This window comes from Thamnophis elegans, chromosome 7 (assembly GCF_009769535.1).
Source record: "Thamnophis elegans isolate rThaEle1 chromosome 7, rThaEle1.pri, whole genome shotgun sequence".
NCBI classification, from domain to species: Eukaryota; Metazoa; Chordata; class Lepidosauria; order Squamata; family Colubridae; genus Thamnophis; species Thamnophis elegans.
In genome coordinates this window covers 53,780,658-53,801,093 of record NC_045547.1, presented here as the reverse complement: position 1 = coordinate 53,801,093, position 20,436 = coordinate 53,780,658, and the positions used below count along the sequence as shown (strand labels likewise).

General features: G+C 41.7%; 1 protein-coding gene across 4 annotated transcripts in view; it reads left to right on the top strand.

The window, feature by feature from the left end:
- The window catches only part of ARID2 (AT-rich interaction domain 2), a 171,756-nt gene that overhangs the window by 88,722 nt on the left and 62,598 nt on the right, over positions 1–20,436 (top strand). For all 4 annotated transcript variants that reach the window (XM_032221274.1, XM_032221275.1, XM_032221273.1 and 1 more), the window contains 3 exons: positions 11,268–11,402; positions 14,640–14,836; positions 16,168–19,028. In XM_032221274.1, coding sequence (XP_032077165.1) covers positions 11,268–11,402; positions 14,640–14,836; positions 16,168–19,028 — 3,193 coding nt within the window. The remainder of the gene's footprint in view (positions 1–11,267; positions 11,403–14,639; positions 14,837–16,167; positions 19,029–20,436) is intronic.

Sequence of the window (20,436 nt, the reverse complement as noted above, 5' to 3'; positions counted from 1 at the left end):
GTCCACCTTACAGCGTGTCTGTTGTCTAGTAACAACAGGAGCAGCCAGGCTTGATGTGGGAACATTGGGCTGGACAACGCTGAGCTTAGAGCAGTTGTATTGAGGGAGTCTGGACAAAGCATCAGCCATGAAGTTCTTCCCCCCCAGAATGTATTTCAGGGTGAAATTAAAACGATTGAAATGCTGAGCCCAGCGCATCTGCTTAGGGGAGAGCCGCCTGGGAATCCTCAAAGCCTCCAAATTCTTATGGTCAGTCCACACCTCAAACGGGTGCTTAGCGCCCTCCAGGAAATGGCGCCATGTGGCCAAAGCCCAACGAACAGCAAATGCTTCTTTCTCCCAGATTGCCCAACGTCTCTCAGTGTCTGTGAGTTTACGAGAGGTGTAGGCACAAGGTTGTAAATTACCTTGGTTGTTGGTCTGAAGCAATACGGCCCCCACCGCCACGTCGCTGGCATCAGCTTGAACGACGAAGGGCTTGTCCATGTCCGGGTGCTTCAGAACCGGCTCCTCTGCAAAAAGTCGTTTCAACTTCTCAAAAGCAGCTTGACACTCCATGGTCCAATTCAACAGCTTGCTAGGCTTGGGTTTCGGCCCACCTTTGGACTTCAACAAATTAGTGATGGGAAGTGCAATTTTGGCAAAAGAAGGGATGAACTGACGATAGAAATTGGCAAAACCCAAAAACTTCTGCAACTGCCTGCGTGTACGGGGCGCCTCCCACTCAGTGACCGCCTTGACTTTAGCGGGGTCCATCTCCACACCTGCGTGGGAGATACGATAGCCAAGGTAGTCTATCTTCTCCTGGTGAAATTCACATTTGGACAACTTGGCATAAAGCTCTGCGGCTCGGAGTTTCTTTAGGACAGTGCGGACCAACTTGACATGTTCGTCATGTGTTTGCGTGTAAATAAGGATATCATCCAAATATACGATAACGCCCTTGTAGAGGTGGTCATGCAAAACCTCATTAATTAATTGTATGAAAACTGCAGGCGCCCCCTGCAGGCCAAAGGGCATTACACGGAATTGGAAGCAACCCAGGGGGCAGTTGAAAGCAGTCTTCCACTCGTCCCCCTCCTTAATCCAGACCCTATATTATGCCTCCCATAAGTCCAGTTTAGTAAAAATGCGGCCCTTCCCAAGTTGGGCCAGCATGTCCTTCATCAGAGGCAAGGGGTAGAGATTTTGGGAAGAGATTGAATTAAGGTTCTTAAAGTTCACGCAGAGGCGAAGAGAGCCATCTTTCTTTTCTCTGAATAGTACAGGGGCAGCCACCTTGGGTCTGGCTGGTTCAATGAAACCCCTTTGCAAGTTCTTGTCAATAAACTTCCTCATTTCCTCCATGTCCCTAGGTGACATAGACTATATTTGGGGTTTTGGAAGCGCTACCCCAGGCAAAATCTCAATGGAGCAATCAGTGGGTCTGTGGGGCGGAAGCTTATCGGAAGATTTTTCACTAAAAACTCCTTTCAGATCCCAATATTCCTTTGGAATTTTCTCTTCCCCTTCAATTCTCTCCTGGACCCTGGCGGCCAAAGTGGGGCCGGAGCCAGCAGGCTCTGAGGCTTCGACCTCCCCGTCTGGGGCTGTGCTGGTCCGAATGCGCAGCCACCCCTCCCTCCAGTTAATGCGAGGGTTCCATTCACGAAGCCAGGGGAGTCCCAAAATAAGGGGTCTGTCCATCCCAGGTGCCACAATAAAAGAGATTAACTCTAAATGGGTGCCCATTTTCATTTCTAGAGGTTCAGTGTAAAAATTGGCTGGGCCCCCACCTGCAATGGACCCATCGATCTGGCAAAAAACAATAGGGGTTTTCAAAGTCCCCAACTTCAAGCCCAATTTTTCAACCATTGCCGGACTAATCATACATCTAGAGCAGCCAGAGTCGAGGAGAGCGGAAAGCTGCTCCGTCGCACCAGCAGGTGGTACCCTTAGCTCAATTGGGATTAATATGGGGCCTTTATTTGAACTCACCCAACGAGGCGAGGCGTTGTCATCGGATTCATCAGAGGAGCTGGTGGTCACGTCCGCTTCCTCCTCCACCTCCGGCTGGAAACGCTGGGGGGTATTTTCAGCAGCGTATGCAGCTTCCTTCTTCTTTCCCAGGGCCTTGCTTGCCTTCCCCTCCCTCTTGGCAGGGGGTGGGGCGGTCGGGGGAAGTTTAACGCGGCAATCTACGGCGCGATGGCCTCCCTTCCCAAAACGGAAGCACGTGAAAGGCTTGGTCTTGCTGGCGGAGCTTCCCCTCCCTTCACTCCTGATGCGGAATGGGGCTTTTTGAGCTGGGGGGGGCGACCTCTCCGCTTTTTCCTCTTTTGCACGTTGAAGTCTAATCAAATCTAGCTCAACATCTGCTGCATTTTCATACCAGGCAACAATTTGCTTGGGAAGGTGTCTGTTAACGCATTGTTGGTAAATGTCCTCATTTAATCCCAATGCAAACTGATCCAGGAGGGCCTCTTCAGACCACCCCCTCATATACGATGAAAGCTGTTGAAACTCCTGAACAAATTCAGCCACTGGTCTATTTCCCTGCTTTAGGGCCATAAAATTCACCTTCCCGCGTTTCTCAATCAGTGGATCATCAAACCTCCTCTTCAGTGCAGCCATAAAGTCATCAAAATTCTTCAGGAGAGGGGAATTACATTCGTGTAAGCTCACCATCCAATCGGCCGCCTTTTCTTCCAAAGAAAGTAAAACCATTCTCATCTTCATCTCATCGGTTTCTAAATCTGGGCCATAAATTTCCATGTAATTCCAAATCTGAATGACGAAAAGGCCCAACCTCTTGGCATCACCGTTATATTTTACTGTTAAGGGAGGGACTTTTGCCATTCTGCGTCTTCTGGGGGCCCCCCCTACTCTGGCAGCAGCCCTGGCTGGAGGGGGGAGGCTGTTTCTGGGTTTGCTTGCTCCTATCCTCCCTCGGCCTCTTCACCCTCCCTAAATTTATGCATGGAGTACCTTTGTTCAAATTCTTCCGTTTGCTCCCTTTCCATCGCTCTCCCTCGGGTCTTCCGCTCGGTCATAGCTTCCTCCCAGTCTGCTGGTTTTTTTTTTCAGTCTCCTTATGGTAACTCCTGCATCCAATTCTTCAGAATCCTCTTTTTGCCCAACTCCCAAAGTCCATTGGGGGCGAACCGCAGGCTCTTCTACTCTTAGGCCAGCCAGCCTTTCAGGTAAAGATGGGTCTGCAGTTTCCCTTTCAGTCTCCTCTTCATCACTCGCTCGCAATGACATTTTCTTCATTCCTTCTTGTGAGTACACCCCCCATGGTAGGTTGAAAACTCCTGGTGGGGTGTGAGTGAGTCTTCGCTTATTGTCAGCACTCCTTCTTTGGATAATCAGGAAAGAAAACCACAAGACTCCATTGATAGAAATCAAGTGTACTTTTACTAATTATAAATAAACAGAAGCATAGCAAAGCGAAGACTGATTATTTAGGCGCGAAAGCAAATGATATATAGAATAACCCATTCCCCACCCCTTGGCATCCCAGTCACAGTCCAATCATAATTCTCCCAAGTGTCAGGTGCGAGATAACTTCGAAAGGCATCACCAAGATGGAATGTCGGTGCCGTTGGCCTTGGCGGGAAACCGCCTCCGCATGCGCAGTAAGACAGGCAGCAGAAACTCCAGAATCTTCCTCCAGCACAATTAGTAGTCCCCTCCCAAATACCATACCCCCCCTCCCCGTTTCAATGGCAGCCGAAGCAGCAGCAAAGCAGAGGCTGACAACAACCTAAGATATGGATATGGATAATATGCACTTTATTGATTTATTTTCCCTATGCTTTTGTCTATAATAAGCTAAAGTTTTCCCTCTCTTTTTTGATGTTTAAACTCATAGTGGAAAGGAGGTAAAAAGAGTAAGGCTGATACCTACTGGGCAAAGTTAATACATACAAGAAATATTTTGGAAGAGACTTAAATACTTTGTTTTGAGAACTGCTGCACCTGGTGTTTAGAAACAGATTGAAGACAGAGTTTGTTTTATAAATCAATTTGGGGAAAAAGTGAGATAGGTGGCAGCTACAGAGAAAAATGTCATCTGAATCTTCGTGGATTACAAACACTATTGACTAACAAAGTAATAACCAAAAGCCAACATGGGTTTGTCAAAAACAGATCATGCCAGACTAATCTTATTGCATTCTTTGACAAAGTGACAAAATTAGTGGACCAGAGGAATGCCGTCAGTATAGTTTACTTAGACTTCAGCAAGGCATTTGATAAAGTAGACCATAGCCTACTACTAGATAAAGTAGAAAAATGTGTGCATCACCATCAGATGGATTTGTAAATGGCTGACCAACCGCATTAAACATGTACTCCTCAATGGAACTGCATCTACATGGAGGGAAGTATGCAGTGGAGTACCCCAAAGCTCTGTTTTAGGCCCAGTACTGTCAACATCTTCATCAATGACTTGGACGAGGGGATAGATGGGGAACCCATCAAATTTGTAGATGACACCAAACTGGCAGGAATAGCCAACACTCCAGAAGATAGGCTCAAGATAAAGAAGGATCTTGACAGACTTGAACATTGGGCGCTATCTAACAAAATGAAATCCAATGTTGTAAAAGGAAGGTTCTACATTTAGGTAAGAAAAACAAAATGCACAGGTACAGTACAGATGGTACCTTGCTCAATAGTAGTAACTGTGAGAGGGATCTTAGAGTCCTAGTGGACAACCATTTAAATACGAGCCAGCAGTGTGCAGCAGCTACCAAAAAAGCCAACACAGTTCTAGGCTGCATAAACAGAGGGATAGAATCAAGATCACGTGAAGTGTTAATACTACTTTATAATGCCTTGGTAAGGCCACACTTGGAATAATGCATTCAGTTTTGGTTGCCACAATGTAAAAAAGATGTGGAGACACTAGAAAGAGTGCAGAGAAGAGCAACAAAGATGATTAGGGGACTGGATTAGGGGACATGAAGAACGGTTATAGAAACTGGATATGTCTAGTTTAATGAAAAGAAGGACTAGGGGAGACATGATAGCAGTGTTCCAATATCTCAGGGGTTGCCACAAAGTTTGGAGTCAAACTATTCTCCAAAGCACCTGAGGGTAGGACAAGAAGTAATGGGTGGAAACTAGTCAAGGAGCGAAGTAACTTAGAACTAAGGAGAAATTTCCAGACAGTTAGAACAATTAATCAATGGAACAACTTGCCTCCAGAAGTTGTTAATCCTCCAACACTGGAAGTTTTCAAGAAGATGTTGAAAGATGAATTTAAAAATCAAAATGGAGATAATTAACATACCGTATTTTTCGGAGTATAAGACGCACCTTTTTACCCCCAAAAAGATGGTGAAAATCTGGGTGCGTCTTATACGCCAAATGTAGCCCCGCCCACCAGGTCTGCACGTCAGATTTTCAGGTGGTTCTAGGCAGCGGGCATCCTCACTTCCACATGGAGCCTGATTCCCGAAGTGGCCCAGGGAATTGCATTGAAAGCCTTTTGAAGCCCCCCTCTGGAGCTGCCAAGTGCTTGCCGCCATTCTGACACTCTCTGAGCCTCCTCCCACCACAGGCGTGCCTTCTCTTTTCCTCTGGCCAGATCCACCACCTGAAACGTGAGAATCATGGAGGAAAGAGCTTTCAGGTGGCACCACCTTCTGCACGCACTGTTTTTGGAATCCGGGAGGGGATCTGCCGCCTGAAAATGCCACGATCCTCACGGGTGTCAGGAGGGCGGCAAAGGCTTGGTGGCTCCTGAGGGGGTTGAGCCTTCTCCGCTCACAACGTCATTGCCCTGAGGGCATCGCTGGCAGCCACTTCCCGCAGCTCAGGAGGCTTAGCTCAGGAGTACAAAGAAGGCTTTGAATAAAGTTTGATTGTACCCCATTCCAGATTTTTAACTTCCCAATCTAGAATCCAAAAAAATCTAGCGCCTCTGAGGCACCTATCATTTGCAGGAGGAAATGAAGATGGCATATACAAAAGCCTTGAATAACTGGGAAAGAAAGCCATGCTTGGAATCTGCCAAAAAATGCCACACGAAAAGCAGAGCTGTGAACAAACCCAGTTTTTCAAGGAGGCAGTCTTGCCAGGTCGTATTCTTTGGGCTTCCCTTTTGCCGCTCAGGCACCCCCACAAGGAACCGTTAATCCAAGTGGAAGGGATCCCCACCCCTCCTCGCCCAATGGGCCATTCCTGGTCGAGCTCAGCATTGACGGTTCAGCAGCCCCCATGTGTCTTTGTCTCCTCACAGAAGAGAAGAAGAGAAGAGAAGAAGCGAGCTGACTGCCGCTCCTTGGGCCAAGCAGCTCTGTGTGATCGCTGGTCAGAGGGAAGGGGGAAAAAAATAAAGCGCAGAGACATATGTTTAGTCCTGCCCTGCCGTGGGGAAGGGTAGAGAAAAGCAGATTTGAGATCGATAAAAGCCTTACCCTTTAGGATGATCGAATCCCCACACATTGCGTTGTTGCCAGTGGTGGGTTTCAAAAATTTTTAGAACCTCTTCTGTAGGTGGGTCTGCTTTGTGGGAGTGACTTGCTGGCCATGTGACCGGGTGGGAGTGGCTTGCCAGTCATGTGACCAGGTGGGAGTGGCTTACCAGCCATGTGACTTGGTGGGTGTGGCCAACTTGTAAAATGTGGTGAAACTCACTTAACAACGCTTTTGCTTAGCAACCAAAATGTTGGCTCAGAAACGCTGGCATTTGAAGTATGCAAGTCTTAAAGCTGTCAAGTTACAAGACCCTTGCACTCCTAACCCTTTAGGAAAAAAACTCCGCAGGGGTATTCAAACTTGACAGTTTTAAGACTTGTGGACTTCAACTCCCAGAATTCCTCCTCCAGTCATGTTGGTTCAGGAACTCTGGCATTGAAGTGTGCAAGTCTTAAAGCTGTCAAGTTACAAGACCCTTGCACCCCTAACCCTTTAGAAAAAAAAACCCACAGGGGTGTTCAAACTTGACAGGTTTAAGACTTGTGGACTTCAACTCCCAGAATTCCTTGGTAACCGGCCAAAATCAATGATCAATTTTCTAACACCATCCTCCCATTTGATAGTAGGTGCCCACTTGTCCAACCATTCTAGTCCCAAGATAATTGACTCCTGCATTTTGGGAGCTACAATGAATCTGAGGAACTCATAATGGTGGCTTATCTTCAACTTTACTAATTCAGTGATCTTTGTGGCAGGAGCACCCCCAATTAGGGCTCCATCTACTTGCTTGAACCGAATAGGGTGGTTTAGGGGTCTTGTGCGTATACCTAGCTGCTCCACTATTGACATGCTGATTAAGCATCTGGTGCAGCCGGTGTCTATGATTGCCCCAACTTCCCCTTCTACCCCCGTTCTGGGCACTTGGAGTTGGGATTTTATGGTAAAGGAGGGAATAGGTGCACTCACCATTGGGTCCGCTTTGGCATTTTCATCCTCCTCCTCCGAGGCCCCAGGGGCTTCTTCAATAGCAGGGCTCTCTGCCTCCATTGGCTGCTGTAGTAAACGGCTCCTTTCGGGTGGCTTTTTTTCATTTTTTCTTCATTGCGCTGGCAGGTGGTTGGTGCTGTTGTGGAACAGGAGCTGGCCAGGCATTCTGTTGTTCTGTGCCCCATCTGACCGCATCTGTAGCACTTTATGAAGGCCCCAAGGGGGGTTGGTAGAGGCGTCTCAGTTCGCTGCCTCTCCGTACGTTGGCCCAAAGGCTTTTTGGCAGGGGTTCCGGTACCAGGCTTTCGATAGGTGTTAATCTCATGGTCTAGTATGATTGCAGTGGTATACCAATCTTGGAAACGTTCCGGGATCCCCCTTACGGCACAAGCTTCTTTCAGTTTGGGATCTAAGGCTTTTTTGAATGTGTAGACCAGGAGTCTTTCTTGCCAATAGCGTAATCTCCCAGCTATTCTCCGGAACTCCCAAACTAATTCCTTCACAGGACGACCAGCCTGTCGCAATTCGTGGATCTGGTCTTCAGCATCCACATTTTGGGCCACATCACTAAACCTGGTGCGCATCAGTTGGATGAACCCATTTATATCATCTAGCTCAGGAGCCGCTTCCTCGTGGAGCTCTGCTATCCACTGCGCAGACTCCTTTTCATTCATCCCCTCTGCTATCTCTTGGATCAACTCTCGATCAGATGGGTATCGTGGCCCCACTTGATGAACGTACACCCTTACTTGATTCAGGAAATAAGCCACCTTATCTGGGGACCCATCAAATGTTGCACAGAACCATGGGGGTGTGGGAGGAGGGGCCGCTGGTGGTTGAACAGGGGCAGCTTGTTGGTTTGCTGCTGGGTGTGGTAAGCCCCTCTGTTGACTCACACCCATCGGTTGGGCAAAAGCCTGGGGAGGCATTGCTGAGGGGCTGGACCTGGTGGCGGTCCCATTCTCTGGGTTTGTCCAGGAGCAGTTATCTGGGAACGTGCTATTTCGTAGATAAAAAAACTTTGTCCCCCACCCTAAGGGGGTTGGAGGGAATGATGTTTATCAGCTTGCTTCTTGTAGGCTTCTGCCGCATCGGTTAGAGCCTTCTTCGTATTTTCCCATCCCCAGCTTGTAATGCTGATAACTTATCTTAGTAGAGAGTCGGAATGATGATACCATGTAAAATTAAATCAGAGTCAAAGCCAAAACTATGCTTAAAGTTCCAATTTAATAAAGCAGGCATGTTGGCATAGTGCTATGGGATTCCGACTCTGGAAGTTACATCAGAATCCCACCCAGTTAAAAGTTCATGATCTTGCCCCAACATCCACAGTCCATCACATGGTCCAATCTTCTTCCACGCTGGCGTCTACGCCTAACTGCTTCCGGTCAGGTGTAAAGGGTGGGAGACAAAAGATGACCTTGAGCTTCTAAGAAGGATTTTTTTATTTTGAAAACAACACATTCTACCCTTTGCTAAATCCCCCCCTTAATAAGAGTGTGGCAGGCCAAAGATTCTTAAAGGAACCGCTGCAGGCCTGACAAATACATGGAACGATCTACCCGCAGAGATCTGGACCCTTCCCACTCTCTCACCTTCCGGAAAGCCACTAAAACCTGGCTGTTCCGGCAGGCCTGGGGCTGTTGACCCTAAAATACGGTCCAGCCCCATTTAGAACGGAGTGTATGATGTGTTGTTTTTAAATCTATCTTTTCTTTTTCCCTGTATTTTATTTTTTTTATTTTATTTCTGTATTGTAAGCCGCCCGGAGTCCTACGGGATTGGGCGGTATATAAATGTTATTAAACTTTTAACTTTTAACTTTTAACTTTGAATGAAAGAATAACAATGGCAGAATTAATAGAAGCAATTAAAAGATAAAAGAATAATAACACCAGGTCCAGATGGCTTGCCAGCAGAAATTTATAAAGATTTACAAGATACATTGAGCTTGTCAATGTTAGAGGTATATAATGAAGTATTATTAGAAGCTAAGATACCACACACATGGACGGAAGTTAATATCAGTTTAATTCCAAAAGAGGATTCAGATCTAACAAAAATAAAGAACTATAGACCAATATCCTTACTAAATGCAGATTACAAAATATTTGCCTCAATAATAACTGAAAGACTCGAGAGATTTCTGAATGAGTTTATATATTCTGACCAAAATAGATTTCTACCGAAAAGACAAATTAGAAACAATGTGAGAATAATTTTAGATACACTAGAATACTAGGAAGTTCATGGTGAAAAACAACTAACATTGATCTTTTTAAATACTCAGAAAGCATTTGATAATGTCAATAGGTAATTTATGGTGCAACAATTAAAATCTATGGACTTTGGAGAAAAATTGATAAATATGATTAAGGCAATTTACACAAACCAGGGAGCAAAAGTGATTGTGAATGGAGATGTGAAAGAAAATTTCCATATAAAAAAAGACACGAGACAAGGATGTCCATTATCCCCACTGTTATTTATATTAACATTGGAAGTGTTAACTAGAAATATTAGACAGGATCCAGAAATCGAGCCGAGGTGGTGCAGTGGTTAAATGCAGCACTGCAGGCTACTTCAGCTGACTGCAGTTCTGCAGTTCGGCTGTTCAAATCTCACCGGCTCAGGGTTGACTCAGCCTTCCATCCTTCTGAGGTGGGTAAAATGAGGACCCGGATTGTTGTTGGGGGCAATATGCTGACTCTGTAAACCGCTTAGAGAGGGCTGAAAGCCCTATGAAGCTGTATATAAGTCTAACTGCTATTGCTAAATAAAAGGAATGGGATTTTTTTTAAAGTATAAACTAAAAGCATTTGCAGATGACTTAGTTTTTATATTAGAAGAATCATTAGAAACTGGCACTAGATTGATAGGGAAAATTGAGGCAGAGGCAGAATTTTTTTTCTTCTTATTTTCCTCCCCAAAACCTAAGGTGTGTCTTATACTCCAGAGCAACTTATACTCCAAAAAACACGGTAACTACTTATTAAATTTTAAAATGGAAGATGAACAAGTAAAAGAAACAATGATAGCATGGACAAAAAAACTTTGGATATACCATAAAATTAGACAAATGGCAAAAATGTTGGGATAGAAATTATAAACTGACAATGAGTACTGCATATAAAGAAAAACTCTATAAAAAGTTTTATAGGTGGCATTTGCCACCGACAAGACTAGCAAAAATGTCTAACAGCATGTCCGCCAAATGTTGGAAATGCAACCAGACTCCAGGTACTTACCATATGTGGTGAACATGTATGTAGGCAAGAAAATATTGGACAAAAATACACACATGGTTGGAGAAGATGACTAAGCAACATATACATTTAAATTTTGATAGGTATAATACCAGAAAGTTATGATAAAAGGATTATATATTAAATGTTACATTTATTGACAGCAACGAGAATTATATTTGTACAATATTGGAAAAATGAGAACACCTCACCAGATGAAAATATAATCCGGAAAATATTGGATTGTGCAGAGATGGATAGATTGATGTTGAAAATAAAAAATAAAGGAAATACAGAATATTACTTAATGTGGAATAGGTTTTATCAATGGTTAGAGATAAGAGGTAGAAACTGGATGAAGAAAGAGTAAGAGTAGTTAAGTAAAATATGAACATTGTCTATAATTATAAGCATGCTAATATAATTATATATATATCATGTATTGAGAATCTTTTGTAATGCGTATGGTTTCATTATTAGTAGGTAGAAAAAACTTTTAAGAGCTGGAAAGCATTGGCCAAATTACTGTTGGTATCAGGCCGACAAAAATTATTCTAGAGTCAGGAAAAAGAAGTCTTTATTAAGTTTTACTCATCCAAATTTTTTTCCTCTATATTCTCTCCCCAGGTTAAATGCCCATTTTGAGGTTAATTCAGACTGCTCTGTCTCCCGAGCTGAAATGTACTCTGAATATCTCTCTACATGCAGTAAACTAGCTAGAGGTGGAATTTTGACTTCTACTGGATTTTATAAATGTCTTCGGTAAGAGGAACTCATTCCTAGAAGAAAACACTAGTTGGATTTTTTTATCTATACTTGCTAAATTTGAGAAAAATATATTTCCGTTATTGTTCACTTTAAATACAGGTAATCCTCAATTTAGAACCATTCATTTAGTGACCATTTGAAGTTACAATAGCAATGAAAAATGACTTATGACCATTTTTCACACTTATGACCATAGTGGCATCCCCTGTAGTCACGTGATCAAAATTTGCCCACTTGGCAACTGACATGTATTTATGATGGTTGCATTGTCCCAGAGTCATGTGATCACCTTGTGCGACCTTCTGACAAGCAAAGTCAATGGGAAAGCCAGATTCACTTAACAACCAAGTTACTAACTCAACAGCTACAGTGATTCACTTAATAACTGTGGCAAAAAAGGTCATAAAATGGAGAAAGCTTCCCTTAACTGTCTTACTTAGCAATAGAAATTTTGAGCTCTGTTGTGGTCATATTGCTATTTAGTTAAGCTCCAAACCATATACACTACATTTCTCCTTAATTATTGCTCAGGAGAAAATTCTTTATTTTATTTTTTTATTTGATTTGATTTGTCAATCGTTTACAAGATAATAGGTATAAGAATAAACATGAATATGAATGAAATGGGGACAGAAGGACAGGGACAGTAGGCACAATGGTGCGCTTATGCATGTCCCTGACAGACCTCTTAGGAATGGGGTGAGGTCAATAGTAGATAGATTAAGGTTAAAGTTATGAGGATTTGAAGATGTAACAACAGAGTTAGTAGTGCATTCCAGGCATTGACCACTCTGTTGCTGCACTCATATTTTCTGCAATCAAGTTTGGAGCGGTTTATATTGAGTTTGTTGTGTGCTCTTGTATTATTGCGGTTGAAGCTGAAATAGTCAGCTACTGACTGTTAGGACGTTGTAGCGGATAATTTTGTGTATTATGCTTAGGTCTGACTGTAGGTGGCGTAGTTCTAGGTTGTCCAAGCCCAAAATTTCAAGCTTGGTGGTGTAGGCTATTCTGTTGCGAGCAGAAGAGTGTAGTACTATTCTCGTGAAATATCTCTGGACTCCCTCAATTGTATTAATATTTGATATACAGTGCAGATTCCAGACAGATGAGCTATATTCGAGAATTGGTCTAGCAAAGGTTTTTTATGCCCTAGTTAGCAATACAGTGTTACTGGAGGAGAAGCTTCTTAAGATTAGGTTAACAACTCTTAATGCCTTTTTGGTGATGGTATTACAGTGAACTCTAGCACTTAAATCATTTGATATGAGTACTCCAAGGTCCTTGACAGAGTGATGGTCATCTACGAGATTGTATCCACCTAGCTTGTATTTGGTGTTCTGATTATTTTTACCAATGTGTAGGACAGAACATTTGTTGGTTGAGATTTGGAGTTGCCACTTTTTTGACCATTCAGACACAAAGTAAAGGTCTCATTGAAAGGCAATAGCATTATCAGTGGTGTTGAATAGTTTTATGTCATCAGGGAAGAGGACGCAGTTGCTTATAAGATGATTGCAAAGGTCATTTATGTAGAGTATAAAGAGTGTGGGTCCTAGAACGCTGCCTTGGGGGACACTGCTGTTAACAGGTACAGGGTTTGAAAAGATGCTCCCTATTTTGACTATTTGTTGTCTGTTTGACAGGAACGCAGCAATCCACTTATGAAGGGATCCGGAGATGTTGTAACAGTTTAGTTTTAATAGTAGTTTATCATATACCACTGAATAAAAGGCTTTGCAGAAGTCAATGTAAATTAGATTTATTGCTTTACCCTAGTTGAGTTGAGTAGTCCATATGGTGCATCTACCTTTATCTGGCGGCATAAGGTGTTGTATTTATCTTAGCTACATAGCTAGTTTTGTTTTTTCACCAAAGTGATTTTTTTTAGAGAGTTGTTTGTCTCCAAGTGTAGGGTAATGGATTAGTTGTGGTACGACTAGGAAATGTGTGGCATGAGCCATTGCTGTTTACAAAGACTGAACTGAAGTACTTGTTGAAAAGGTTGGCTTTAATGGCTTCATCAATGCAGTCTTTCCCATTAGGTCCTTTTATGGGTGGAATGGTTTTTAAGTCTTTAAGTTTAGTGTTTACAAAATTATAGAAGGTGCAGGTGGATTTTGTGCATAGGAAGTTTTCCTCTTGTCTGCAGTGGTAATTGGTGCATCTACCTTTATCTGGCGGCATAAGGTGTTGTATTGGTTTTATCTTAGCTACGTAGCTAGTTTTGTTTATTCACCAGTGATTTTTTTTTAATTGAAGCTTCCTTATTGTTGTGGGTAATTTATTTTTGTTTTTTTGTTTTGGGTTTACTAATGATACATATAATTTAATGATTCTTTCAAATTTGAGAAAGAAAGTGTTATAACTGTCTTCAGTAATATTACAGCCAGTGAACAGAATGTGCCAATCAAGAGATGATTGGTCAGCAGCTAGGAGATCATAGTTGGCTTTTTCAAAATTATATTTTGGGGATCCATCATTATGATTCTCTTTGTGAAGACATAAATAGAGACAAAAGTCAATCAAGCTGTGGTCACTGTTTGAAAAGGGTTCTTCTATTTGTAGACCATAAATTGAGTTTAAACTGTTGCAGAAGATGAAGTCAAGGCAGTTGTTGAGTCTAGTGATGTTAATTACTAATTGATCCAGACCCAGAGTAGTAACAACATTGTACAGGGTATACCCATATATACTCAGATGTGCATTTATTTAGGGTCCAATTTATAAGAGGTAGGTTGAGGTCACCAAGGAAAATAAGAGGGTGTGAGGAAGAGGCTGCCCACATGAAGCTTGTTAGCTTGTTTGCATGAACAAGGTCATAATCAGGGGCTCTGTAGCATAGTAAGAAGCGAAATGTGATATTTAAGAACAGTTCATATACTATGGTCTCTGGAAGAGCAAGCTCCTGTGTAATATGAATCTTTTTAGATTTAGGGACTTTTTATAGAATATAGCAACTCCACCCCCTTTACGGATTTCACGATCTGACCGATAAATATGATGTTGTGTAATGGCATCTGGGAAGAATGCATTCAACCACATCTCACAGACAAATATAATGTTGAATATAGCCGTGTTTAATAAGAAGAATTCATGCATTTTGTTTGCGAGGCTTCTTGCGTTAAGTAGTTTGCATTTCAGATCTGTAGTAGCAGTTCACTCCAAACTCCATTTTTAAGTCATATTGCCTAAAAAAACAATCTACATTCTCATTCTTTTTTTTGACAGAACTGTATTTCCAAATCATTCAGTGAAGAAAGTTGAGGATGCAAATAACAATGGGCAGGCTCATATTCACGTAGTAGGAGTAAAAAGGAGGGCTATACCACTTCCTGTTCAGATGTACTATCAGCAACAATCTTCTTCAACCCCTATTCTTCGGGTTGATTCTGTTCCTGAAGTAGCTCCATCTGCTTCACCAGCAGGTATTATTATATTTTGAATTTCATCTTTGTCTATTGATCAGTTTTTAGTTATTTATAGGAGCAAAAATATTTTTGGTCACCGGAGAAAGCAATTATGTTTGGAAGGGTTAGTGGTAAAAGGAAGCCAGGCTGTCAACACGATGGCTTGATGTCGTCAAAACTGACACAAGCCAAAGCATAGAAAAGTTCAAATAAGTAGTGCAAGATAGGAAGATGTAGAGAGATCTTGCCCATAGACTCACCAAGAATCAGACTGAATGGATATCACCCTCATCAAATATTTTTGGAAGTATGGTTGGAATACATTACAATAAATAAAGTGTGCCTATGTTCCAGTAAACATGACAAAAAACAAAAGGGAATAAAAAGGGAAAAGGTAAACAGAGGATGGTTTGAGTTGGTGGAAAGTTATACTTCTCTAGCCAATGGATAAGAAGTGGTGATCTTCATTTTCCAGTTATATTATTTCCCTTGCAGTGAGGTCTTTCTGGGAGATAAGGGTAAAGGTTCCTCTTGCACTTATGTGCTAAGTCGTTCCCGACTCCAGGGGGCGGGGTGCTCATCTCTGTTTCAAACCAAAGGGCCAGCACTGTCCGAAGACATTTCCTTGGTCATGTGGCCAGCATGAGTAAACACCGAAGGCGCACAGAACACTGTTACCTTCCCTCCAAAGTGGTTTCTATTTTTCTACTTGCATTTTTTACGTGCTTTCAAGCTGCTTGGTTGGCAGAAGCTGGGACAAATAACTAGAACTCACTCCGTTACGCGGTGCTAGGGATCCAAACTGCCGACCTTCTGATAGACAAGCTCAGCCTCTTAGCCACTGAGCCACCACATCCCTCTATAATAAGGGTACATTCTCTAATTAATTTTTGCTCTGCTGGCCAAAGAAAAAGATCCCAGCATATTTTCTTAATTCAATTATATAATAATTTCTAACAGCAGGTTGTATCTACTAAATAGTTAAGATAAATGTTTAATTAAATTTGAACAATTTTATTTCACTTAATTTCTAAATAGTTTGGTATTAGTTTCAAAATTATAGTGTACTGAGAAAGTTAGAGTCTAAAGTAACAATGATCTAATGGTGTCCATTTTAGCTGCTTAAATTGAATAGCTTTTAATAAGAATTTTTCAATGAATTAGGAAGGAAAGGTAAAAATGTTTCCAATGTTTCAGTGTACAGTGGAAAATACTTGCTCCATTACCACTGAAATACATAAAATTCATGGTGAATGTCAACTCAGGAAGCATTCAAAGCTTAATTTATAAATGTTAATTACTACTGATTTCAGCATTACAACTTCAGATTTGTTCCCCTTTATCAACAGGACTCCCACATGGATCATCAAGTATAGGAAACCATTTTCAGAGGAATCCTATTAATAATCAATCTTCAACTATAGCTGCAACACAGATGTCTTTTCCAATTCAAGGTGCATCTACAGTGGTACAGACTGTTTCCAGAATACCACAAAATCCTTTAGTTCATAGTCACCATCAACAGAATGCTCCTGTGACTGTCATACAAAATAAAGCTCCAATTTCTTGTGATGTAGTGAAGGCCACAGTGATACAGAACACAGTTCCACAGTCTGCAGTTCCTGTTACTATTGCTGTAGGAGGTGGAGCACAATCTTCAAATCAAAATCCTAATAATGCAGGACCACAACCCTCTGTTACTGTTGTAAGCTCCCAGACTTTACTTCATCAACCTGTAATTCAACAGTCATCTCTACATGCAGTGGTACCAGGACAAATATCATCAGGCACTCCTGTTACAGTAATTCAACAAGCTGTACCTCAAAGTCATATATTTGGCAGAGTACAGAACATACCAGTATGCACTTCAGCAGTTTCCCAGGCTCAGCAGCTCATAACCACATCATCACAGCCAGTACAATCATCAACTCAGCAATCCACAGGTGGTAACCAGCAGCAGGATGCTGTTATTATAGCACCTCAGCAGTATGTTACAACATCATCATCTAATATAGTTTCTGCTACTACAGTTCAGAATTTCCAAGTTGCAACTGGGCAGATGGTTACAATTGCTGGTGTCCAGAATCCACCAACATCAAGAGTAGGGTTTCAGAATATTGCACCAAAGCCTTCTCAGCAAGTCCCAGCAGCAGTGGCACAGCAACCAATGCAGCAGTCTCAGCAGCAACCACCACCACCTCAGCAAAGTGTAGTGATTGTAAGCCAACCAACTCCGCAAGGTCCAACATATGCACCAGCCATTCACCAAATTGTTCTTACTAATCCAGCTTCAATCCCAGCTGGCCAAACTGTTCAGTTGGGTGCACAGCCAAACTTAACTCCAACTTCCTCACCATCACCTGGACCAATTTCAAACAACCAAGTCCCCACAGTAATATCATCTCCATCTCTCATCTCTCAGGCACAAGGACCCCCTCCTACTGTCAGTCAAATGCTTTCTGTAAAGCGTCAACAACAGCAGCAGCAACAGCAACAGCATTCACCAGCAACGTCCCAGACGCAGCAGCAAGTCCAGATGCAAGTTCAGCCACAACAAAATAGTCCTGGGGTTGGTCAGCCACCTTCTAATGAATCCAGTCTGATAAAACAACTCTTGCTTCCTAAACGAGGCCCTTCTACTCCCGGTGGCAAACTTATTCTCCCAGCACCACAAATTCCTCCTTCAAACAGTGCAAGAGCTCCCAGCCCTCAAGTGGTTTATCAGATGACTAATAACCAAGCAACAAGTTTTGGAGTTCAAGGGCAGTCTTCTGCTCAGCCATTACTAGTTGGACAGCAAAATGTTCAGTTGGTCCAGAGTGCAATTCAATCCCAAGGAACAGTACAAACGGTTCCTATTTCCAATTTACAAATATTGCCAGGCCAGTTGATTTCAAACAATCCAGCAACTATTTTTCAAGGGACTTCCCGCAATCAGGTTACTATAACAGTTGTGCCAAATACTAGTTTCGCTACAGCAAATACAAGTCAGGGAAATGCAACTAAAATAATTGCTCCAGCTGGAATAACAATGAGTGGGACACAAACAGCAGTTGGGCTTCAGGTGCAAGCACTTCCACCTAACCAGGCACCTCTAGCTGGACAGTCATGTTCTGCTACTGCCCCTCCATTCAAAGGAGATAAAATAATTTGCCAAAAGGAAGAAGAAGCAAAGGAGGCAACAGGTTTACATATTCATGAGCGCAAAATCGAAGTAATGGAAAACCCTTCTTGCAGAAGAGGTGCTGCAAACACCAGGAATGGCGATGCAAAGGAAAATGAAACACAAGCGGGAAGTCTTCTAAATGGAAGAAAGCATGACTCCAGTCTACCTCCAGCTAACTCAGGGAAAACTCAGAATGAGGCCAATCAGTTCTCACAAGTCAGTAATGGATCATCATTAATCGTGGATGAAAATGGAGGTCTTGGAAAGCAGAACTTTGAACAACCAGACATGCAGGAACTTAAAAGTGATTTGAGGAAGCCCCTCCTTAATGGAATCTGTGAGTTTGGAAAGGGTGACGGTTCCCATTTAAGTAAAAACATTCCAAATCACAAAACTTCCAACCATATAGGAAATGGTGAAATTTCTCCAATAGAACAAGATAATTTGGATGCGACACAATTAGATGCTGCCAAAGGTGATCAAGGGGAAAGATTTTCCAATGGACCTGTTTTAGCTTTGGGGACTATGCCTGTTGTAAGCAGTATACACGAGGCTTCAAAACTCTTAACTCAGCAACCTAGTAGTACCAACACTGATGTACCTAATGGACCTCTAATTTCAAATTTGAATTCAGACGTGCCTCACCAACGCCCAAGTGTAGTAGTTTCACCACAGACAACAGCCTCTGTTATACAGGGGCATCAGATCATAGCAGTTCCACACTCAGGATCTCGTGGATCCCCAGCTACTCTGTCATCCGAAGTACGGTCAACTAATGGCACAGCAGAATGCAAAACTGTAAAGAGGCCAGCAGAGGACAATGACAGGGAAACTGTTCCAGTAATCCCCAATAAAGTAGGAGTTAGAATTGTTACAATAAGTGACCCTAACAAAGCTGGCTGTAGTGCAACTATGGTAGCTGTGCCAGCTGGAGCAGATCCAAATACTGTAGCAAAAGTAGCAATAGAAAGTGCTGTTCAGCAAAAGCAGCAACAGCAACAGCAACAACATGCAACACCATACATACAAAACATGGTCACACAGGTAGGTCCTTGACAGTCTTCATTTTCTAGCTACTAAACTTAATTTTCACATATACGTATGCATTTGGGGATATAAAGGTTCAGTGCTTTCAATATTTTGTTCAACAGCTTTAAAATGAGAACTATTTTGAAAATCCTACCAGTCTATTATTGCTCATCATTTTCTGGACAATAGCTTGTATTTATAGAAATGAATAAGTTAGGATATAATTTGATTAGGCGTAGAAGAACTGTTTTTACTGTTTTTACTTTTGTTTCTTCAATGTCTTATTTCAAAAGCTGAGCTGCTTTCCTACATTTTACTGTTTTAAATGTTTGGGTTCCTGAGTTCCCATTCCTTTTGGATTTCAAGCTGTTTTTTGCATCTTATTGCCTTCATTTGCAATAGCTGTCTTTTGTATACATCATGTATACTTAACATATGCTTTTTTCAGTACTGTATGTGAAAACATATCAAGAAACATGTAAACCAGCTGTTGAATTTTGAATGATTTCTGCAGAGATTGTTTCAGTCTTGCAAGTTTATTTCAGTAGACAAGACATTGAAGTATTTAATTAGTGGGATGTATTCTTTTTCATCACTAAATCTGTTCATTAGTTTTGAAAGTATATTCTTATTACTGTATCCTGCTAACAATGTTACTTCAAACATGTGACAAAAGATGTTAATACTGCATCAACAATGGTATGAGAAGACTCAGACTAATTACATTGCTGACTCCATTTTGCCTTTTTAAGATACACGTTCTAATTATCTAAATTTATCTAATTATTCTAGACACATTTGTGATTTTTAAAATTGGGATAAATTTAAAGTAGTTTTCGTTGCTTCACAACAGAAGGAATCCCATATTATTAAATTAACTATTTATATTTATCCTGAAAGTTAGGCTTACAAAAAACATAAACTTCAATCACTTTAAAATTTCACAAAAGAAAAAGAAAGTTGCACAAGGGAAACAGACCATTATTCTTTATTCTCAAAAGTCTAAGACCTGCCCAAATCACTGCCCAAGAAAAATATAACTAAGCATCAGTCAGGACAAGGAGTCCACTTGCATATACACTTTGGACATATTATAATAGCATTCTTTTGTTTCTTTATAATCATTAATATATATATATATATATATATATATATATATATATATATATATATATATATATATATATATATATATATATATATATATATATGTTATATGTTATATTTATGCTGATAAATAAATAAAGGGAGACTAGTATAGATCTATTTCAAGCTATTTAGCTCTCATCAGCTAGCCATACCCTATGTTGGGAATCGAACCTGTGCTCTATTGCCTCTCAGGCAGATGTGTTAACCATTGAGCTACAAGGCTCGACTCCTTATCAGCCAGCCAGGGTGAGAGGTATATATTTATATATACCCA